Source organism: Delphinus delphis, chromosome 4 (assembly GCF_949987515.2).
Source record: "Delphinus delphis chromosome 4, mDelDel1.2, whole genome shotgun sequence".
NCBI classification, from domain to species: Eukaryota; Metazoa; Chordata; class Mammalia; order Artiodactyla; family Delphinidae; genus Delphinus; species Delphinus delphis.
In genome coordinates this window covers 47990991-48016495 of record NC_082686.1, presented here as the reverse complement: position 1 = coordinate 48016495, position 25505 = coordinate 47990991, and the positions used below count along the sequence as shown (strand labels likewise).

The window sequence follows — 25505 nt, the reverse complement described above, 5'->3', positions numbered from 1 at the left end:
AACTACTCAGAGTTCGTGTCAGACCCTACAGGTGAAGGGCTCAGTCCCACAAGACTGCCCTCACTAGTGGCGCCAGTAACAAGTATTAGGAGTATTAGGTCCCCGGGCTATCCACACTTCTGTCCAACGTGCCTATTGCCTCCCCACTTCAGGTTTGATAATTTGCTGAAAAGACTCACAGAACTCACTCAGGAAAGAGTTTTACTTACTATTACTTGTTTATTATAAAGGGTACAACTCAGGAACAGCCAAACAGAAGAGATTACAGTGCAAGAGCATGGAGCTTCCATGCCCTCTCTGAGTGTGTTACCCTCCCAGCACTTTAATCTGTTCACCAACATGCAAGCTCTCCAAACCCCTTCTTTTAGGGGTTTTTATAAAGGTTTCATTACATAGTTGTGATTGATTAAATCATTAGCTGTTGGCAAATGACTCAATATCCAACCCCTCTCCCACTCCTGGAGATTGTGGAGTGGGCTAGAAGTTCCAAGCTTCTAATCAAGCCTTGGTCTTTCTGGTGACCGACCAGCCTCCATACTGAAGCAATCTGGGGGCCTCAGCGACTGGTCATCTTATCAGCATGCAAAAAACACTCATCACTCCGGGGAGTCCAAGGATCAAAGGAACTGTGTGCCAGGAACTGAGGACAAAGACCAAATATTAATTTTTTAGTATACCACAGTAACTTTGCTCTTTTTCTGATGTCTATGATCTTCGATTTCCTAATGGGGCAGATTGACTATGGGTTACCTAATTCTTCTTACAGTTCCAACATTCTATGATTCTACATTTTTGGAGTTTTGGTAAAATAACTAGAAGTTTGGTATATTTAAGGACAAAAAAAATTTTTAAGCACTTCTACTCATTGCTTTTCTGTATGTTACATATGAAGACCAGATGTGCACAAGTAATTAACCCACAAAAGACTGAACACTATTTTCTATACATTTTTAAATGCATAGAACCACTTATTGCGGTCCTATTAATGCCAGACACTTGCTTTTCCTTCAATATTCATCATTTAATCCTTCTCATTTAGTCCTAACTTCAACCCTATAATATAAGATTCATTACCCCATGTTACAGATAAGGAAACTATAGCTCAGACAAATTAAGTAAGTTGCCTAAAATTATCCAACCAGTAATCAGAGTCTGGAATTAAAATGTATGTTTGGCTCCAAAACTCCTCTATCCAATACACTACTCTGTCTCTTGCTTGTAACTGTAATAGAAAGATCATGTAAAGTGTATTACAGCATCTAAAAAACCCTGATAATTCCTCATTAATATCCTTTGTGGAAAAACAGATTAAATAATATCTGCTGTTGAGTTGAGAATATTGTGCCAATCTTCATTTCTTGATTTTGACACTGTTATACAAATCTTATTGGGAAAAGCTGGTCAAAGAGTACATGGGAACTCTGTACTATCTTTGAAACTTCTTGTGTAAGACTATTTCAAAATGAAAAAGTTATTTTAAAAAAAATCCATGGATGTCTCCCAGATTGGCATCTATTAGGCTCCAAGCCTTAAAAGGATTATTTCTAGAATCATATCCTATGAATACCGTTACAGACTTCTGGTTCTACGGTTCGATAACTCTGCGAGTTTGACTAATAAAATCAATACATATTGGCAAGGGATAGACTAGTTCTTTGGCCAAAAGCAGGAAGATTAACTTGATTGGGGTATCTACTCCCCTGAAGAAGGCCTTGACGACATAAGAAAGTTTTCAATGGGACATGGGTTTCAGGAGGACAAAAGTGGCTACTGGCCATCCTGATTGTTCAAGGGAGAGAAATTTGTTTTGGAGACATGAAAAATCTGGTCCCTAGAGAAGCATTCTCTTTGTGGAGTACACTAATTCACCTGGATTTTCCAAACTTTAAACTCTAAGGTAAAGATAAGACTGTATAGAATTTCTGGTTGTACGATAATTAGGAAAAAACCTAGACCACGGAGAATCCATAAAGCTACCATCCTGAGGGACTCTGTCTGAATGGACTCCCAATATTTCCGTGCTCCCTAAAATCCCAAAGATGTTATCTGAAAAGACAAAACCTATGGGTCAAACTAATTCTCACTAGCACAAAGATCAAACTATACCTTTTAAGTAGTATCTGTAGCACTTAGTAAATGTTTATTAGAATTATAGATTATTCTAAATCTCGAAGGAGCCTTCCAGGTGAACTAAGCTAGTTGTTCCTATTCTTTAGTATACATAACAATCACCTGAAGATTCCTAGCTCTTAGCCCACAGGTTCTGACTGAGTTGGTAAGGGGTGAGGCCCAGGAATCAGCATTTTAACACATTATGTAAATTCTGATGTAGGCAATATTCAAGCTCACTTTGTAAAGCACTGTGTTAATGTTAACAGCCCCCCTTCATTTTATATTTTACATGCCTCACTCAGAAAGGATGTGTGACTTTCCTAAAATCATATGAATAATTAATTGTAGAGCTGGAAGACAGCTTAAATCTCCTGCCTTTTAGTCCAGCACTCTTGCCACATGGCCACCTTCAATTTTGCCACAAAGTATTAACATTTTGTAACAAGCCTCTATTTTGTAATATGCCTCTCCTGTGCATGCAGGAGAGAATATCCTTGCCTAGACCTTCTTTTAGATACTTTTCTAAATTACTGGTCATTCTAGGTGACAAATCCATGACTCAGCTGGCAATCCCAGACTAAGCTTACACTACTTATTGCCCTTCTGGGGAGTTTCCATTGGGTGTTGCAAACAGTAAAGGTCTGCCTTATATCCATTCAAATTTGGTGGCAGGCACACATCTATTGTTTAATGGAGTTATTCTCAAAAAGCACTGGAGAGGGCTGCCTGAGATAGAGGGTGAGATCCTACACACATTAAACCTGGTGGTAGCAATTCAGATAGTCAAGCAGCTCCCCACACTGCACTCTACAGGCTCTCCATCATTGTGGTCAAGCCAAAATGACTTAATGCCCTCCCCAATGATTTCCGTTTTGTATCAGACTTCCCTCCTCAATGATACTTGACCAGAGCCAGAAACAACCAACACTGAGACAATCATCAAATGCTATGGTTTTTTCACAAAATATTAGAGAAGTATAGCCCATCCCAGTATCAAACTAGATGTTATCTACTGTGAAAGATACACACAAGTATGTTTCTTACACTAGAGAACTGATAATCTAGTTGAGGAGATGAGACTTGTACCCATAAAAAGTTAATTTTTGAGTACAAGGAAAAAAGGGACAAATGAACTTACAAAACTACAATAATGCTATTGTATTTGATAACAAATTTATTTATTTAATTCATAGTTGAATTAATAAATCTAGAATTAAAACCCATCATTTTAGGGACTTCCCTGGCAGTCCAGTGGTTAAGGCTGTGGTTCCAGTGCAGGGGGTGAGGGTTCGATCCCTGGTCTGGGAACAAGATCTCACATTCCACATAGTAAGCCCAATAAGTAAATAAATAAATACCTTCATTTTAAGGGATTAAAGGCTGTAAGTGAATAATCTATGTGGATTGTACCAATGTCACTTTCCTGGGTTTTATTTATTTATTTTTGTAGGAAAATGTCTTTCTTTTATTTTTATTTATTTACTTTGTTTGCTGTTATAATTTTTTAATAGATCTATTATAGTTATATAAGGTGTTATCACTGGAAGAGCTGGGTGAAGTCTACATAGGAACTCTCTGTACTTTTTTGTTTTCTTTTTTGCGGTACGCGGGCCCTCTCACTGTTGTGGCCTCTCCCGTTGCGGAGCAACAGGCTCCGGACGCACAGGCTCAGCGGCCATGGCTCACGGGCCCAGCCGCTCCGCGGCATGTGGGATCTTCCCGGACCGGGGCACGAACCCACGTCCCCTGCATCGGCAGGCGGACTCTCAACCAGTGCGCCACCAGGGAAGCCCTCTGTACTATTTTTATAACTTCTTATGAGTTCAAAATTATTTCAAAAAATATTCTTATGGGTGATATAAGAGTGGGAAGAACCAAAAAAAAAAAAATTCTGACCTTTCTCAGCCTTTTATCCACAACATAAAATCTCATTAAGTTTATAGAATTTCAATGAAAAAAAGATTATTGCCGAGAATTAAATGCCAAGCTAATCTAAGGTTCATGTGCCATGTTACCTAAAGAAAAATTATCAGCTAGGAAAGTCCTCATTAATATTTACTAACTATCTTTTAAACAATTACTCCAAAATATGCTATTATTAATGAGAAATTCATTAAAATGAAGAAGTCAAAATAACATAACAATCTAATAAAGAAGACTGGCAAAAGGCATTGAAACTATTTAAGTATAAGAAAATGCAGTTAGTACAATTATCAAACAAAATCCAACTATTATAAATATTTCTTGAAAGAAAATGTAGACAGTATAATTTAACAACAATAATTGTATGATAAATTTTACCAATAAAACCAGGAGACAAGAAGCAGCTAAACTGTGTTCATTTTACTATCTTTAAAAGGGAAGAATCCTATATATAAAATAGATAACTAATAAGGACCTACTGTATAGCACAGGGAACTCTACTCAATATTCTGTAATAACCTATATGTAAAGAATCTAAAAAAGAATGAATATATGTATATGTATAAATGATTCACTTTGCTGTACACCTGAAACGAACACAATGTTGTAAATCAACTATACTCCAACTTAAAAAAAAAGGGGAGGAATCAATACATATTGTTTTACTTTGGAAGTTGAAAATTGTATCTTATAAATTATATTAATGTTTAATAAACAAAAATAATAATTAATGGGATGAAAATGTTCTAATTGGAGAAGGTTAAATAAAAGAAAATATAATTTATATGGCACAACATATAAAAAAAAGGAAGAAATCATGGATACATGTAAAAAAAGAAAATAAGATAACAGAATAAGATCAAACATACCAGTTTTGATAACCAATATTTAGCTATATAGATAAAAGTTTAACTTTTTAAATAAAATAGAAAAACAATGAGAAAATGATTTTAAAAACACAATCTGGGGACTCCCCTGGTTGCTAAGTGGTTAAGAATCCACCTGCCAATGCAGGGGACACAGGTTCGAGCCTGGTCCAGGAAGATCCCACGTGCCATGAAGCAACTAAACCCATGCACCACAACTACTGAGCCTGAGCTCTAGAGCCCAGGAGCCACAACTACTGAGTCCATGTGCCACAGCTACTGAAGCTTGTGCACCTAGAGCCCGTGCTCTGCAACAAGAGAAGCCACCACAATGAGAAGCCCACACACCACATGAAGAGTAGCCCCCACTCACCACAACTAGAGAAAGCTCGTGCGCAGCAACAAAGGCCCAATGCAGAGATAAATAAATAAATAAAATCTATAAAAAAAATATAATCTAAATATATGGGATCTAAAAAAAGGTAAGTCAAAAACAAAGTGACATAGAAAGGTTAATGACAAAAGAACTAACATAGATTAGATAACATCGCATAAAAACAAATTAGAAGTTGCTACATTAATATATGGAAAATTAGATTTCAAGATAAAATAGGACTGAGAGTGACCTGTTATATTGATGAAAGTTATCAAGCACCAGAAATATACAACATCCATGAATTTTTAGAAACATGATAATACAGCATTAATTTGTATAAAGACAAACAGTTAAACAGAAGAAAAACTGGTAGAAAAGTGTAAAAGGGAATTTTACATGCCTTTCTCTGGCTTTGATAAACAAGTTAAAGGTAAATAAGATTTTACAAAAGATAACTTGAAAACTATATCCCCTTGAAAAAGTACATATGTGACATATAAAAATATTGTCAGAAGATAATCTCAGTAAATATTAAATTGGAAATTTTTTTATACTAATAACAATCTATGTAGGATTTTAGGAATTATCCCTTTGCTTTCAGGGTTAGAGGTCTGGAGCTTAAGAAGCAAGCTCTCACTAAGGAGTGTCTTTCCTTGCCTCATGTAGGTGGTCCAGTGATCACATTTGTTCACACAAATGATCCTGGTGCAGGGTGGGTAGTTTAGAAGAAGGGTACTTTCCACTGTCGTTAGGAATGTAAATTGGTGCAGACACTGTGGAACACGGTATGGAGCTTCCTCAAAAAAATTAAATATACAACTACCATATGATCTAGCAATTCCACTTGTGGGCATACAACCAAAGAAAAGAAAAACATTAATTCAAAAAGATACGTGCACCCCAATGTTCATAATATTATTTACAATAGCCAAGATATGGAAGCAACCTAAGTGTCCATCAACAGATGAATGGATGAAAAATCAAAGTATATCTCCCATAACTTTAAAAGAAAAAAAAATGAAGATGTGGTATGTATGTACAATGGAATACTACTCAGCCATGAGAAGAATGAAATTTTGCCATTTGCAACAACATGGATAGACTTGGAGGGTATTATGCTTAGTGAAATAAGTCAGACTGAGAAAGACAAACACTGTATGATATCACTTATGTGTGGAATCTAAAAAATAAAACAAACTAGTGTATGTAACAAAAAAGAAACAGACTCACAGATACAGAGAACAAACTAGTGGTTACCAGTGAGGAGAGGGAAGAAGTGAGGGGCAAAATAAAGGTAGGGGATTAAGAGGTACAAGCTACTATGTATAAAATAAATAAGCTACAAGAATATATTTTACAATACAGGGAATATTTTATAAGAACTATAATCTTTAAAAATTGTGAATCACTATATCATATACCTGAAACTTACACAATACCGTAAATCAACTATACCTGAATTTAAAAAAAAATAAATTAAAAAAGAAGGGTACTTTCATTATATTGAAGTATAATTCACTCTGCCAACTCAGAAAAAATGGAACTCTATATACAGAGGGAAAAGTCCTTGCAATATTTTTCATCAGAGTAAAAGGCAATGTTCACTATGGGAAGAGGGATAGAATAAGAAGTACAGAGAGAAATTCCTGATTTCAAGGTTAAGTCTTTCAATAATGCCTCCTTGTTTTATCTTAAAATTTTGACATCCCCCATGTATGATACACAAATACAAAATAATAAAAAAAAACTCTTGTGAGGTCAAACAGAATTTTTATTTTCATCTACCATTTTGGTTCATCTATATGATTATTTTTGCCATGATGAAAATCAGAAGGTGACCATAATCCTTAGCCTAAATATTGAGCTTCTCTCACAGTAGATACTCCCAAGATGTTAACAGAATGGTTTCCAAAGAAAAAAAGAATATAAATCTTCAATTCAGATTTTTTTAAACAAAGTATTAATGGAATTTTTTTTAAGATTTATTATTAAATATATTCTTGAGATAAGTCTCAAGGAATAAAAGTATCTTCAGTCCTATGTATGACTTATGTCACAAAAACAACTTTATATGGTTCTGCTCCTATCAAATCAACCCTCTTGCATATTAAAACTATAAACTCTGGACAAAATATTTTTTAAAACCTATATGAAGACATTGGAAGGCAAGCAAAAGCAGTCAGAAACTGGAAGAGGAATCTACACTTAGGAGAAAGGGAGTTCCACTGGGTAGGTTTCCATATTTTGTTTTGTGCTTAATATCTTTTAGCCTGAAGTCACACCATAATCAGCCCATGCAGGATGAGTAAACCTGGAGTTGAAACAGGCAGTTTTAGTAGGTTGAAAAAACAGAAGACAGGGTTTAGGGCAACCACAGCAGCTGGAAAGTAAGTAACAGTATGGATATAAATATCCAGGAGAAGACAGAGAGGAGGAGCTCCAGAGTCTGTTTATAAACTCTGCCCAAATGGCTGAGTAACCTCTGAATTACAAATGGTTGGGATGGACTCCGAGAAGCACAGGTAAGGCTAAAAACACTGAACAGAGATTTCAGCTGCCCACCCTAGGGAGAGAGAGTTTTCAATTTTAGTCCAGCTAAGTTAATCGTATGGTAACTCCACTCTTGGTAGGAATATAGCAGAATGCAGAGTTGCGACGGTGTAAGATCTATAATGCTCTGGAAATAATTGAAATTACCAAACATATGAAAAAACAGAAAAACATGGCCCATACTATAGAAAAAAAGCAATGAATGGGGAATGTCCAAAATGACCCAGATGTTAAATTTAGCAAACAAGAAATTTAAAGTACTATTACAACATGCTTACAGATGTATTCATAGAGTACAAAAGAAAATGTACTCATAATGAGCCAAAAATAAGGAAATGTAAGCAAAATGTACTACAATAAAATATAACAAAACAAAAATTTGTAAACTATAAAGGTACAATATCTGAAATAAAAATCACTGGATAGGCTCAATAGCAAACTGAAGATGCCTAAAGAAAAAAATCAGTGTCCTTGGAGACAGATCACCAGGATGATCCAGTCTGATGAATAGCAAGGAGAAAGAATGAGAAAGAATGAACAGAGCTCAGGAACCTGAAGAACAATATTAAATTAACTAACATGTACTTACAGTCCCAGAAAGAGAGAAGAGAGAGAATGGGACACAAAAACTATTTGAAAAATAATGGCTGCAAATTTCTCAAATTTGATGAAAGACATAAATTAATAGATTCAAGAAGCTCAGCAATCCCAAGCAGAATAAATGCAAAAAATAAAATAAAATAATATCTGGGCACATTATAGTCAAAATGATAAAAGTCAAAAATAAAGGGAAAACCCTGAAAATAACCAGAGGAAAGTAACACATTATATAACAGGAGGAAAAATAATGCAAAACATTGAAGCTGTCTCATTAGAAACTGGAGCCAGTTTGTGAAATTACTTCTTCATAGTGCTAAAAGGAAAAAAAAACTCTGTCAAGTCATAATTCTATATCCAGTGAAAATGTCTCTCAACAATGAAAGCTAAATAAAGACATTTTTAGGTAAAAGAAAACTGAAAGAATTTTTCACCAGAAGATATATACTAAGAAATTCTAAAGGAAAGTTTTCAGCCTGAAGGGAAACAAAATCACATGGAAATTCAGATCTTCAAGAAGGGATTAAGAACAAGCAAAACCAATAACACTCCATTGTGGGGTTTATAATGTATGCACATGTAGTACATCAGACAACTATAACATAAAGGAAGGAAGAATAACACGTAAGCTTATACTGTTACAAGAGTCTTAAATTTTAGTGGAAGTGGTAAAATATTAACTCCATTGAGTATGGAAAGTTAAGGATGTATAATGTATCCCTAAATCAACAAAATATATGCTGGGATATTGCTTAATAACCAACATATAATTATGGAATCCTAGTACTACTAAATTTACCCAAAAGTAGGCAGGAAAAGAGGAACAAAGGAATAAAAAATAGAGTGGCAACAGAAAGCAAATAGTAAAATGTTAGACATAAATTCACGCACATTAATAATTACATTAGCTCAAACAGACTAAACACTCAAAAGACAGAGATTGCCAGAATTGATAAAAGACCCATCTACTTGCTGTCTGTAAGATACATACTTTAAATATAAAGGCACAGATAGGTTGAAAGTGAATGGATGAAACAGTATGTATCCTGTAATCAATATGCATAAGAAGGCCATATATCAGATAAAGTAGACTTCATGACAAAGAGCATTATCAGAGTTAAGGAGGGACATTTCCAAATGATAAAGGGTCAGTTCATTCAAAGTCATAATAATCATAGGGCTTACCTGGTGGCGCAGTGGTTGAGAATCTGCCTGCTAATGCAGGGGACACGGGTTCGAGCCCTAGTCTGGGAGGATCCCACATGCCGTGGAGCAACTAGGCTCATGAGCCACAACTACTGAGCCTGCACGTCTGGAGCCTGTGCTCCGCAAAAAAAGAGGCCACGATAGTGAGAGGCCTGCGCACTGTGATGAAGAGTGGCCCCCGCTTGCCACAACTAGAGAAAGCCCTTGCACAGAAACGAAGACCCAACACAGCAAAAATAAATTAATTAATTAATAAACTCCTACCCCCAACATCTTAAAAAAAAATAATAATCATAAATGTCTATGCATCTAATAGCAGAACCTCAACACATGTGATGCAAAAGTTGACAGAATTAAGGAGAGAATAAACAAATTCACAATCACAGTTGGAGATTTTAGCATTCCTTTTTCAGCAGTTGAGAGAACCAAAAATGTTGGTAAGAAAATCTGTACAGTACTAACAATCATCTATTGACATTTTTAGTACACTATACCCGACAACTACAGAATACCATTCTTTTCCAAGTTAAATGTTTTGTTCACCAAGATAGACCAAATGCTTATTAGTCCATAAAATCAGTCTCATTAAATTTAAAAGAATTAAAAGAAAAAAATTCAGAAACAACTTACCAAGACTGAATCAAGATGTAATAGAAAATCTAAATGGAGCAATAATGAACAAGGAAATTGAATCAGTAATTTAAAATCTCACAACACACAAAAGCCCAGGACAAGATGGCTTCACAGGTGAGCTATACCAAACATTTAAAGAATGAATACCAAATCTTCTCAAACTCTCCCAAAAAAAGTGAAGATGAAGGAACACTTACAAACTCTTTACAGGGCCAGCATCACCCTAATACTGAAGCCAGATAAGGACACTACAAGAAAAGAAAATTACAAGCCATATTCCTGATGACCATAGATGCAAAATCCTCAACAAAATATTAGCAAACTGAATTCAAAAATACATTAAAAGGATCATACACCATGATCAAATGGGACTCAACCCTGGAAGCAAGAATGGTTCAACATATGCAAATCAATAAATGTGATATACCACATGAACAGAATGAAGGACAAAAATCGGGAATATTTCAATAGATGCAGAAAAAGTATTTAACAAAATTCAACATGCTTTCATGAGAAAAACTCTCAACAAATAAGGTATAGAAGGATTGTTCATCAACATAATAAAGGCCACATCTGACAAGCCCACAGCTAACATCGCACTCAATGGTGAAAATTAAAAGCCTTTCCTCTAAGACAGGAATAAGACAAGGATGCCCACTCTTGCCACATCCATTCAACATACTACTGGAAGTCCTAGTCAGAACAATAGCCAGGAAAAAGAAATAACAGGCATCCAAGTTGGAAAGCAAAAAATAATACTGTCTCTGCTGGCAGACGAAATTATCTTAAATATAGAAAACCCAAAAGACTCCACCAGAAAACCAGAACTAATAAATAAATTTAGTAAAGTTGCAGGATAAAAAAATAACATACAGAAATCAGTTGCAGGAGACCTTCAAGATGGCGGAGGAGTAAGACATGGAGATCACCTTCCTCCCCACAAATACATCTACACGTGGAACAACTACTACAGAACACCTACTGAATGCTGGCAGAAGACCTCAGACTTCCCCCAAAAGCAAGAAACTCTCCACATACCTGGGTAGGGCAAAAGAAAAAAGCAAAAAACGAGACAAAAGAATAGGGATGGGACCTGCACCTCTGGGAGAGAGCTGTGAAGGAGGAAAAGTTTCCACACACCAGGAAGCCCCTTCGCGGGCAGAGACAGTGGGTGGGAGTGGGGGAAGCTTCAGAGCCACGGAGGAGAGCACAGCAACAGGGGTGCAGAGGGCAAAGTGGACGGATTCCCACACAGAAGATTGATGCTGACCAGCACTCACCAGCCTGAGAGGCTTGTCTGATCACACGCTGGGGCGGGTAGGGGCTGGGAGCTGAGGCTCGGGCTTCAGAGGTCAGATCCCAGGGAGAGGACTGGGGTTGGCTGCATGAACACAGCCTGAAGGGGGCTAGTGAGCCACAGCTAGCCAGGAGGGAGTCTGGGAAAAAGTCTGAAACTCCCTTAGAGGAGAGAGACCATTGTTTTAGGGGGCGCAAGGACAGGTAATTCAGAGCACTGCTTAAATGAGCTCCAGAGACGGGCGCGAGCCCCAGCTAACAGCACGGACCCCAGAGACGGGCATGAAACCCTAAGGCTCCTGCTGCAACCACCAAGAAGCCTGTGTGTAAGCACAGGTCACTATCCACACCTGCCCTCCCAGGAGCCTGTGCAGCCCACAATTGCCAGGGTCCCGTGATCCAGGGACAACTTCCCGGGGAGAACACATGGTGCGCCTCAGGCTGTTGCAATGTCATGCCGGCCTCTGCTGCCACAAGCTTGCCCCACATTCCACACCCCTCCCTACCCCCAGCCTGAATGAGCCAGAGCCACCTAATCAGCTGCTACTTTAACCCCATCCTGTCTCAGCAAAGAACAGACACCCTCAGGTGAACTACACGCACAGGCAAGGCCAAATACAAAGCTGAACCCCAGGAGCTGTGCGAACAAAGAAGAGAAAGGGAAATCTCTCCATGCAGTCTCAGGAGCTGCGGATTAAATCTCCACAATCAACCTGATGTACCCTGCATCTCTGGAATACCTGAATAGACATTGAATCACCCCAAAATTGAGGCAGTGGACCTTGGGGGCAACTGTAGACTTGGGATTTGCTGTCTGCATATAATTTGTTTCTGGTTTTAAGTTTATGTTAGTTAAGTATTTAGAGTTTATTATCATTGGTAGATTTGTTTATTGATTTCGTTGCTCTCTTCCTTTTTTTCCTTTTATATATAGATTTTATTCCTTTTTCTCTTTTTGTGAATGTGTATGCTTCTTTGTGTGAGTTTGTCTGTATAGTTTTACTTTTACCATTTGTCCTAGCGTTCTATCTGTCCAGGTTTTTTGTTTGTTTCTTTGTTTTTAGTATAGTTTTTAGTGCTTGTTATCATTGGTGGATTTGTTTCATGGTTTGGTTGCTCTCTTCTTTCTTTCTTTTTTTATTACTTTTTGATTTATTTTTCATAATTTTTTATTTTAAAAACTTTTATTATATTTATTTTTCATTTCTTTCCTTCTTTTCTCCCTTTTCTTCTGAGCCATGTGACTGGTAGAGTCTGGGTGCTCTAGCCAGGTGTCAGGCCTGTACCTCTGAGGTGGGAAAGCCAAGTTCAGAACATTGGTCTATAAGAGACCTCCCAGCTCCAGGTAATATCAAATGGTGAAAGCTCTCCCAGACATCTCCATCTCAACGTTAAGACTCAGCTCCACTCAATGACCAGCAAGATACAGTGCTGGAAACCCTATGACAAACAAATAGCAGGACACAAACACAAACCCACCCATTAACAGAGAAGCTGCCTAAAATCATAATAAGGTCACAGACACCCCAAAACACAACACTGGACATGGTCCTGCCCACGAGAAAGACAAGTTCCAGCCTCATACACCAGAACACAGGCACCAGTCCCCTCGACCAGGAAGCCTACACAACCGACTGAACCAAACTTCGCCACTGGGGGCAGACACCAAAAACAACGGGAACTATGAACGTGCAGCCTGCAAAAAGGAGACCCCATAGTAAGTTAAGCAAAATGAGAAGACAGAGAAACACCCAGCAAATAAAGGAGCAAGGTAAAAATCCACCAGACCAAACAAATGAAGAGGAAATAGGCAGTCTACCTGAAAAAGTATCAGAGTAATGATAGTAAAGATGATCCAAAATCTTGGAAATAGAATGGAGAAAATACAAGAAACGTTTAACAAGGACCTAGAAGAACTAAAGAGCAAACAAACAATGCTGAACAACACAATAAATGAAATTAAAAATTCTCTAGAAGGAATCAATAGCAGATTAACTGAGGCAGAAGAACGGATAAGTGACCTGGAAGATAAAACAGTGGAAATAACTACTGCACAGCAGAATAAAGACAAAAGAATGAAAAGAATAGAGGACAGTCTCAGAGACCTCTGGGACAATATTAAATGCACCAACATTCGAATTACAGGGGTCCTAGAAGAAGAAGAGAAAAAGAGAGGGACTGATAAAATATTTGAAGAGATTATAGTTGAAAAATTCCCTAATATGGGAAAGGAAATAGTCAATCAAGTCCAGGAAGCACATAGAGTCCCATACAGGATAAATCCAAGGAGAAACATGTCAAGACACATATTAATCAAACTATCAAAAATTAAAGACAAAGTAACATGTTAAAGGCAGCAAGGGGAAAACAACAAATAACATATAAAGGAATCCCCATAAGGTTAACAGCTTATCTTTCAGCAGAAACTCTGCAAGCTAGAAGGGAGTGGCAGGACATATTTAAAGTGATGAAAGGGAAAAACCTACAATCAAGATTACTCTACTCAGCAAGGATCTCATTCAGATAAGATGGAGAAATTAAAACCTTTACAGTTGAGCAAAAGCGAAGAGAATTCAGCATCACCAAACCAGCTTTACAAGGAATGCTAAAAGGAACTTCTCTAGGTAGGAAACACAAGAGAAGGAAAAGCCCTACAATAAAAAGCCCAAAACAATTAAGAAAATGGTAAGAGGAACATACATATCGATAACTACCTTAAATGTAAATGGATTAAATGCTCCAAACAAAAGAAAAAGACTGGCTAAATGGATATAAACAGAAGACCAATATATATGCTGTCTACAAGAGACACACTTCAGACCAAGAGACACATACAAACTGAAAGTGAGGGGATGGAAGAAAGTATTCCATGCAAATGGAAATCAAAAGAAAGCTGGAGTAGCAATTCTCATATCAGAAAAAATAGACTTTAAAATAAAGACTATTACAAGAAACAAAGAATGACACTACATAAGGATCAAGGTATGAATCCAAGAAGAAAATATAACACTTGTAAATATTTATGCACCCAACATAGGAGCACCTCAATAAATAAGGCAAATGCTAACAGCCATAAAAGGGGAAATCGACAGTAATACAATCATAGTAGGGGACTTTAACATAGTAGGGGACTCTAATCTGTCCACTTTCACCAATGGACAGATCATCCAAAATGAAAATAAATAAGGAAACACAAGCTTTAAATGATACATTAAACAATATGGACTGCATTGATAATTATAGGACATTCCATCCAAAACAACAGAATACACTTCCTTCTCAAGTGCTCATGGAACATTCTCCAGGATAAATCATATCTTGGGTCATAAATCAAGCCTAGGTAAATTAAAGAAAACTGAAATTGTATCAAGTATCATTTCCAACCATAATGCTATGAAACTAGATATCAATTACAGTAAAAAATCTGTAAAAACTACAAACACATGGAGGCTAAACAATACACTACTAAATAACCAAGAGATCACTGAAGAAAACGAAGAGGAAATCAAAAAATACCTAGAAAAAAATGACAATGAAAACACGATGACCCAAAGCCTATGGGATGCAGCAAAAGCAGTTCTCAGAGGGAAGTTTATAGCACTACCATGCTACCTCAAGAGACAAGAAACATCTCAAATAAAAAACCTAACCTTACACCAAAAGCAATTAGAGAAAGAAGAACAAAAATCCCTTAGTTAGCAGAAGGAAAGAAATCATAAAGATCAGATCAGAAATAAATGAAAAAGAAATGAAGGAAACGATAGCAAAGATCAATAAAACTAAAAGCTGGTTCTTTGAGAAGATAAACAAAATTGATAAACCATTAGCCAGACTCATCAAGAAAACAAGGGAGAAGACTCAAATCAACAGAATTAGAAATGAAAAAGGAGAAGTACAAACTGACACTGCAGAAATACAAAAGATCATGAGAGATTACTACAAGCAACTCTATGTCAATAAAATGGACAACCTGGAAAAAATAAACAAATTCTTAGAAAAGCAAAACCTTCCAAGACTGAACCAGGAAGAAATAGAAAATATAAACAGACCAATCACAAGCACTGAAATTGAGACAGTGATTAAAAATCTTCCAACAAACAGAAGTCCAGGACCAGATGGCTTCACAGGCGAATTCTATAAACATTTAGAGAAAAGCTAACACCTATACTTCTCAAACTCTATCAAAATATAGCAGAGGTAGGAACACCCCCAAACTCTTTCCATGAGGCCTCCATCACCCTGATACCAAAACTAGACAGAGATACCACAAAAGTAGAAAACTACTGGCCATTATCACTGATGAACATGGGTGCAAAAATCCACAACAAAATACTAGCAAACAGAATCCAACAGCACACTAAAAGGATCATACACCATGATCTAGTGGGGTTTATCCCAGGAATGCAAGGATTCTTCAATATATGCAAATCAATCAATGTGATACATCATAACAACAAATTGAAGGAGAAAAACCATATGATCATCTCAATACATGCAGAAATATCTTTCAGCAAAATTCAACACCCATTTATGATAAAAACCCTCCAGAGAGTAGGCATAGAGGGAACTTACCTCCACATAATAAAGGCCATATATGACAAACCAACAGCCAACACCGTTCTCAATGGTGAAAAACTGAAACCATTTCATCTAAGATCAGGAACAACACAAGGTTGTCCACTCTCACCACTATAATTCAACATAATTTTGGAAGTTTTAGCCACAGCAATCAGAGAAGAAAAAGAAATAAAAGGAATCCAAAGGCTTCCCTGTTGGCACAGTGGTTGGGAGTCCGCCTGCCGATGCAGAGAACACGGGTTTGTGCCCCGGTCCGGGAAGATCCCACATGCCGTGGAGCGGCTGGGCCCGTGAGCCATGGCCGCTGAGCCTGCACGTCTGGAGCCTGTGCTCCGCAACGGGAGAGACCACAACAGTGAGAGGCCCGTGTATCACAAAAAAAAAAAAAAAAAAAAGGAATCCAAATTGGAAAAGAAGAAGTAAAGCTGTCGCTCTTTGCAGATGACATGATACTATACATAGAGAATCCTAAGGATGCTACCAGAAAACTACTAGAACTGATTGATGAATTTGGTAAAGTAACAGGATACAAAATTAATGTACAGAAATCTCTTGCATCCCTATACACTAATGATGAAAAACCTGAAAGAGAAATTAAGGAACCACTCTCATTTACCATTGCAAAAAAAGAATAGAATACATAGGAATAAACCTACCTAAAGAGACAAAAGACCTGAATGCAGAAAACTGTAAGACACTGATGAAGGAAATTAAAGGTGCTATGAACGGATGGAGAGATATACCAGATTCTTGCATTGGAACAATCAACACTGTGAAAATGACTATACTACCCAAAGCAATCTACAGATTCAATGCAATCCCTATCAAATGACCAATGGCATTTTTCACAGAATTAGAAAAAAAAATTTCATAATTTGTATGGAAACAAAAGAGACCCCGAATAGCCAAAGCAATCGTGAGAAAGAAAAATGGAGCTGGAGGAATCCGGCTCCCAGACTTCAGACTAAGCTACAGTAATGAAGACAGTATGGTACTGGCACAGAAACAGAAATATAGATCAATGGAACAGGATAGAAAGCCCAGAGATAAACCCATGCACATATGGTCACCTTATTTTAGAATAAGGAGGCAAGAATATACAGTGGAGAAAAGACAGACTCTTCAATAAATGGTGCAGGGAAAACTGGATAGCTACATGCAAAAGAATGAAAATAGAACACTCCCTAACACCATACAGAAAAATAAATTCAAAATGAATTAAAGACCTAAATGTAAGGCCAGACACTATCAAACTCTTAGAGGAAAACATAGGCAGAACACTCTATGACATAAATCACAGGAAGATTCTTTTTGACCCACCTCCTAGAGAGTTGGAAATAAAAACAAAAATAAACAAATGGGACCTAATGAAACTTAAAAGCTTCTGCACAGCAAAGGAAACCATAAACAAGACCAAAAGACAAGCCTCAGAATGGGAGAAAATATTTGCAAATGAAGCAACTGACAAAGGATTAATCTCCAAAATTTACAAGCAGTTCATGTAGCTTAATATCAAAAAAACAAACAACTCAATCCACAAATGGGCAGAAGATCTAAGTAGACATTTCTCCAAAGAAGATATACAGATTTCCAACAAACCATGAAAGGATGCTCAACATCACTACTCATTAGATAAATGCAAATCAAAACTACAATGAGGTATCACCTCACACCAGTCAGAATGGCCATCATAAAAATATCTACAAACAATAAATGCTGGAGAGGGTGTGGAGAAAAGGGAACACTCTTGAACTGTTGGTGGGGATGTAAATTGATACAGCCACTACAGAGAACAGTGTGAAGGTTCCTGAAAAAACTAAAAATAGGCTACCATACGACCTAGCAATCTCACTACTGGGCATATACCCTGAGAAAACCATAATTCAAAATGAGTCATCTACCTCAATGTTCATTGCAGCTCTATTTACAATAGCCAGGACATGGAAGCAACCTAAGTGTCCATCGACAGATGAATGGATAAAGAAGATGTGGCATATATATACAATGGAATATTACTCAGCCATAAAAAGAAATGAAATCAAATTATTTGTAGTGAGGTGGATGGACCTAGAGTCTGTCATACAGAGTGAAGTAAGTCAGAAAGAGAAAAACAAATACCATGGGCTAACACATATCTATGGAATCTCAAAAAAAAAAAAAAAGCTTCTGAAGAACCTAGTGCCAGGACAGGAATAAAGACGCAGATGTAGAGAATAGGCTTGAGGACATGAGGAGGGGGAAGGGTAAGCTGGGACGAAGTGAGAGAGTGGCATGGACATATTTACACTACCAAATGTAAAATAGATACATTTTACATAGCACAGGGAGATCAGCTCAGTACTTTGTGACCACCTAGAGGGGTGGGATAGGGAGGGTGGGAGGGAGCCGTGAGAGGGAGGAGATATGGGGATATATGAATATATATGTATGGCTGATGCACTTTGTTTTAAAGCAGAAACTAACACACCATTGTAGAGCAATTATACTCCAACCAAGATTTTAAAAAAAAGAAAAAGAAATTAATAAATCAATCCCACTTACAATAGTATAAAAAACAATGTAATACTTAGAAATAAGTTTAACCAAGGAAAAATCTATACACTGTAAGCTATGACACTGATGAAAAAGCCTGAAGAAGACATAAATCAATGGAAAGGTATCTGTGTTCTTGGACTGGAAAAATTAATACTGTGAAAATTTCCATACTACCCAAAGTAATCTAAAGAGTCAATGCAATCCTACCAAAATTCCAATGGTATTTTTCACAGAAACATCTATCCTAAAATTTGAAAAAACTATCCTAAATATTGAAATCATTATCTTGAAGGGAAAACTGCACACCCATGTTCACTGTAGCATTATTCACAATAGCTAAGATGTGGAAATAACCTAAATGTCCTTTGATGAATGAATGTGTAAAGAAAATTCATGGTAGATACATGCAATGGAATATTATTCAGCCATAAAGAAGGAAATCCTGCCATTTGTGACAACATAGATGAGCCTGGAGGGCATTACACTAATTGCTATAAGCCAGACAAGAATGACAAACACATGTGGTATCAGTTACATGTGGAATTTTTTTAAAGCCAATTTCATAGAAACAGAAAATAGAATGGTGGTTGCCAGGGGCTGGGGGGAGAGGTAAATGGGGTAGTATAGGTCAAAGAGTACAAAGTTTTAAACTATAAGAAGAATAAGAACCCAATGTACAACATGGTGACTATAGTTGATAATATGGTATCATGTACTTAAAAGTTGCTGAGTAGTTAAGCATTCTCACCATACACACACAAAATATTTAACGATGTATTTAAAAATAATACAAATGAACTTACTTACAACACATAAATAGACCCACAGACATAGAAAACAAACCTATAGTTACCAAAGGGGATAACAGGATGGGGGGAGATAAATTAATTGTTTGGGATTAACATGTACACACTACCATATAAAAAATAGGTAACCAGGGACTTCCCTGGTGGTGCAGTGGTTAAGAATCCTCCTGCCAATGCAGGGGACACGGGTTCAATCCCTGGTCCAGGAAGACCACACATGCCATGGAGCAACTAAGCCCAGGAGCCACAACTACTGAAGCCCGTGTGCCTAGAGCCCATGCTCTGCAACAAGAGAAGCCACCACAATGAGAAGCCCATGCACCGCAACGAAGAATAGCCCCTGCTCTCCACAACTAGAGGAAGCCCACATGCAGCAACAAAGACGCAATGCAGCCAAAAAAAAAAAAAGGTAACCAGCAAGGACCTACTGTATAACACAGGGAACTATGCTCAATATCTTGTAATAACCTGTAATCGAAAAGCATGTGAAAAAGTATATATATATATATATTTATTTATTTATTTATTTATATAAAAAACGGAATCACTTTGCTGTATACCAGAAACTAACACAGCATTGTAAATCAACTATACTTCCACTATACTTTAATTTAAAAAAAAGAAAAAAAATTAACTATGTAAAGTGATGGATGTGTTATTTTGATCATTCTATATGTATATGTGTATCAAATCATCAAGTTGTACATTTTAAAATATACAGTAATAGTTGGCAATTATTCCCAATTATTCCTCAATAAAGTTTTTTAAAAAATAAGATAATCATAAAATTTCAAAAAAGAGAGAAAGAAGAAATTAAGCCAATCCCACAGGGTCCAAGCTCCAGGGATCACTGTAACATTGACCATATAACCACGGTGAGGTGCTGTGAACCTGCTGCATGGCAGAAAGGCAAAGGAGGTGCCTCCCAAGCTAGCTGCTCAACAAAATCTCTTCTGCTCAGAGAAGGGGGACCAACATTGGCCAACCCCATTGCAATTATGTTCCATGAACTCCAGTACAGGAAAGGATATAGTAGGTAAGTCATAAAAAAGTTTTTCTTCCCCTTTCCTCAAAGTGTATTAAAAATAGAGTCACCCGAAATTAACTAAGCAATGACCTTCAGGGAGTTTTAAGATAAGAAAACTTTGGTCCAGGTGATATCATCTCCGCCACTCCATAGTCTACTACTTTCAGACTAATCCACACCATACCTGAGTAGTGTTGAAAAGGCAGAATAAGTAGCTGAAGGTGACCCTGATGCCATCATCATCCATTAGCATTAAGTATGCCAGAATCCAGGTAACTCCAAAAACGACTGCAACAGATAACGTGCTAAGAAACTTCTTTAGAAAACTTCTTTGTGCTAAGTAAGAGAAAACAAGAAAGGAAATATGGTTCATTCAGGTTTTTACTTATTAATATCATTGTTACCCTCCTACTGAAAATATGTATTCAGCTCCACATATACACTGTTCATTAAACAATATTATGCCTCAGGTGGAAAAACCTATGTCACTCTGAATAAAAGAGAGAAAGAGAGGAAGAGAGGAAGGAAGGAAGGGGGAAGGGTGGAAGACAGTGATATCTGCTTAAAAGCTCAGGCATAAACAGTTCCTGAAATACTACTGCAGGCAAATTTCACATAGAATTAACTCTTTCTTTGGAACTGAATTTGATGTTAGCGATTATAACTACTGGATCAGTAATTCCTATTTTGGGCATCTGGGACCGTCCCATGTCATAAGTTAATATCAGAATGAAAATTTATTAAAGCACAAAGTGACCTTCTTCCCTGTCATGCTAAGTCTATATCCCTGGAACCTAAGCTTGGCCATATGACTCACTTTGACCAGAGGGCCATTAGCATTTGTTCCACAAACAAAGTCTTGAAAGCATTCCACTCATCAGGGCGTGTTTTTTCTTATTGCTCTTTGGAATCCTGAGAGTACTATGTTAAGAGAGAGACCACATGCAGCAGAGGCGAGCTTTCCCAAATGAGCAGTTCCCACTCAATACCAACCAACCAACAACCATCAGACATGAAAGTGATTCATCCTAAGTTATCTACCAGCATTCAAGCCAGCCAAAACAAAAACAACTACATGATCGACACTCAAACTTATGACAAGTAATAAATATTTATCATTCTAAGCCACTGAATTTGGGGGTAATTTGTTATACAGCAAAAGCTAACTGATACATAGAAGATAATTTGTTAAACAATTAAATTGTAACCTGCTCTTCACTGTAACTAAGCTAATTTAAGAACCATGAGTTGCCAGTCAAAATTTTGAAACATTACAAATTTGTTTGATGTCTGTGGCCAAAATGATATTGCTTTGTATAAAAGAAATATAACTTAACTTACAATTAGGCTAACAAGACTTCACCAAGGTTTTTCTGCATTGTTAAGAAAACATAGGTTTGAATGATTATCAGTGATAGGCTTTTCTCCACATTTTTCCCCTCAATATGGGTTATCATCCATATAGGAAAGATGATACTCTTGATTGGTAAAGTACATGTTTAAGATTACATGCCCACTAATGATGGCTGTTTTCACCCATCTGTTCATTCAAAATGGATCTATATGGTGACCAACAAAGTTCACAGATGTACTTATAGTAAGTCTACTTGGGTTAAGAAGAGTCTTGTAGAATTAAGCCTGAATTCACAGCCTCATTAGCACTGTGTTCTAACCAATTCATGCTGTGGGATGTGGAGGTGAGGGGAGTGTATGTGTTTAATAGCTTCTGTTACTTGTCTCTCCAACTGAAAGCTCTTTCTGTATATTAGTGATGACAATGAAAATGCTTATTGGGGTCAGAAAAGTTACAGAGAGGAAAGAAGCAGTCCACGTGGGAACTGATAGACCAGAGAGCACATGCCCCATCTGCAGGGAATGTGGGCCCAATGTTGCCCAATGTTCCAATTTGTATATGTTTGCAACAAATTTTTAAAAATTTAAAGCTGTTATGTGATTCAGGCAACACATGTAAAATATAACCTACAGTTACTAGTTTCTAAAATGAAAATACAGTGACCAGCATCTCCTCACAACCCTCTCATATTTTTAATTATTCAAATCTGATTTCATGAATATTGGGGATTGGGGGATACATTTTTTTCTTGATGTCTTTGGGTTGGGTTTTTAGTTGGGCTCATACAGTGCAAAAGTATCTTAGGTAATGCAATAGACTCACATTGTAGTCTTGATGTTGGAAGATGAGAAGATCCACCTTCTGAGACAAAGTTTAAGAGAAAATCTGTCCTGCAAACCACATATCCTTGCCATTTCCCCCAAATCTGGAAACTCTTCTAGGAGCTGTGGATGTATTCCTGTGCTATATTTAGTACTACATGAGCCATGCCTTCCAGCTTCTGATTCATTGGGAATCTTAGCTCTTCAGATTCTGATTATTCTTCCACAGCACTTTGACTACAATGACAATAAATATAACAACATTGCTAATGAGGATAATGGTCACAGGTATGATGAATGACCACAACAATGGACTTGTTATCAAACCACTGCTTTCTTGAGTTGCCAGCCAGCAGCTGTGGAGAGAAAAGAAATGATTTCAGCAGACTAAGAAAGCAGAGAAAAGAAATGATTTCAGCAGGAAGAAAGGTATACAAACTCTTCTCTATGCTGTTCACACCATTGACATTCACTCGACTGAAAGACCTGCTAAAAGTCAATATCTCTTTGCCTTCTATATATTAGAGATGATTTTCAAGAATTCAACCAAGTAGAAAAATTAAATGCATTGATTCTGCCAAATTTCTCTGTGAGACAATATGGGCTAGTGGAAAGAAAGTGGGCTTTTGAGTTAGGCAGTCCTGAATATAAATGTCACTGTCTGTCACTTACTAGGTTTCTGACTTTAGTTAAGTTACTGTTTAATTTTCTTTTTGACTATGTAGCACACTCAGATGGCTCAAAATTTTAAAGGTACAAATCATCATAGAGAGACAAGACCCCTCCTACAACTATCCCTAGTCACCAAGCTTTTATCTCCGGCGGTATTCAATGTTTCTTGTGTATATTTCCAGATTTAGACTATGCATACACCAGCAAATGTATATTTTTTCCTGATTTTGAAGCAAAGGATAACATGATACTTCTATACCTTACTTAAAAACACATCTTGGAGATCATTCCATATCAGAATATAAAGATTATCCTCATAATTTTTTATGGCTGCATATTATTCCATTATTTAATTATACCATAAATTATTTAAACTGTCTCTTATTAATAAGCATTTTTTAAAGTTTAATGTTTAAAAAATATTTGAATAGTTCTTTAACCTCATTGCATCTGTTTTTGTTTTTGTCTTTTTGTTATTGTTGGTGGTAGTTTTGGTGGTATTCTTTTTCTCATCTGTGAAGTGTAGTAATCATCTCCTGGCATTGTTGTAAGAATAAATTCATTCATTTAATAAGTATTTACAGAGTACATGCTATGTACCAGACATTGTTCTAGATAACAAGATATTAGCAGTGAATGAAAAAACAAACTGCCTTTCTTTAGTGAATTTATTCTAATTCAGAAAATAAATAAAACTAATGAATTAATAAGATATATACTATAACAGAAGTTAGCAAGTGCTGTGAAGAAAAATAAAGTAGGTAATGAGGGTAGGTATTACTATGTATATGTATACGTGTGTCTGTGTGTCTGTGTGTGTGCCTGGCGGACCAGGGGAGGAAATGTTTCGTTTTAAATAGAGTGGTCAGGAAAACACTTATGGAAAAAAATATTTGAGTAAAGATCTGAAGTAGATGAGGGGGAAGGGTGTTCTAGGCAGAGGGAACAGCAAGTGCAAAGGCTCTGAGTTGAGAGCATAAGCAAAGAGGCCAGTGTGGCTAGAACAGAGTATGAAGTAGATGGAATTAGTAAAAGGATGCAAATTATGTCAGGGCTTTATAGGTGACTGCATGTACTCTTGGCAAGAAGGAGAAACTTGACATGCTTGGTCTTTAGTTTTAAAAGTATTACTTTAGCTAGATGCAGGGATAAAAGAAGAGCACATGCCAAAGGAGAAAAACAGCTAGGAGTCTACTGCAATAATCAGGTGGCTTGGAACCAGGGAGAGGAGATGTTGAGAAATAGTCTGATTCCAGATATGTTTAAAGGTAAAACAAAAGGGGACTTCCCTGGTGGTCCAGTGGTTAAGACTCCATGCTTCCAATGTAGGGGGCATGGGTTCGATCCCTCATCAGGAGACTAGATCCCACATGCCATGACTAAAAGCCTGCATGTGGCAACTAAAGATTCAACTAAGATCACGCATGCCACAATGAAGATCCTGCATGCTGCAACTAAGACCCAGCGCAGCCAAATAAATAAATATATATATATATATATTTTAAAAAAGTAAAGCAAAAGGATTTATTAATAGGTTAGATGGGAGATATAGGAGAGTTAAGAGTGAATACAAAATCTTTGGCTTGAGTACCTGGAAGGATGGAATTACTGTTAACTGAGTTGGCGAGGATGATGAGAAGAGCAGGTTTGGGAGGGAAGACCAGGAGATGTCTCATCACTTGTCCAGCCAAGTGAAGGTGTCAGGTAGGCAGTAGGTATTAACAAAATAATGTGAGAAGCCCTGGTATTATTTGGCAATCAATTAATGTCTGTTTTCTTTCCCTTGTAGGTAAACACCATTATTATACATGCCAAAGGATTTCTAAGCTGTTTTACATTGGAATGTTGTTACAATTTAAATTATTAGAAATCATATTTCTAATCTGAATGATCTAGAAGGAAATTGGAATGATTACAGATCTCTGTAATGAATTTTAAAAATGAAAAGGAGGAGATTGTTTCAAGATGGTGGAGTAGAAGGAGGTGCAATCACTCCTTCTTGAGAGAGCACCAGAATCACAACTAACTGCTGAACAATCATCTACAGGAAAACACTGGAACTCACCAAAAAAGATACCCCACAACCAAAGACAAAGGAGAAGACACAATAAGATGATACGAGGGGCACAAGCACAATAAAATCAAATCCCATA

At 37.0% G+C, this 25505-nt stretch overlaps 1 protein-coding gene across 1 annotated transcript in view; it reads right to left on the bottom strand.

Moving 5' to 3' along the window:
- ADGRG7 (adhesion G protein-coupled receptor G7) overlaps positions 1–25505 on the bottom strand; it is an 88983-nt gene that overhangs the window by 594 nt on the left and 62884 nt on the right. Inside the window, 2 exon segments of the mRNA XM_060010127.1 lie at positions 20690–20841; positions 22882–23036. Of these exon segments, the coding sequence (XP_059866110.1) occupies positions 20690–20841; positions 22882–23036 (307 nt within the window).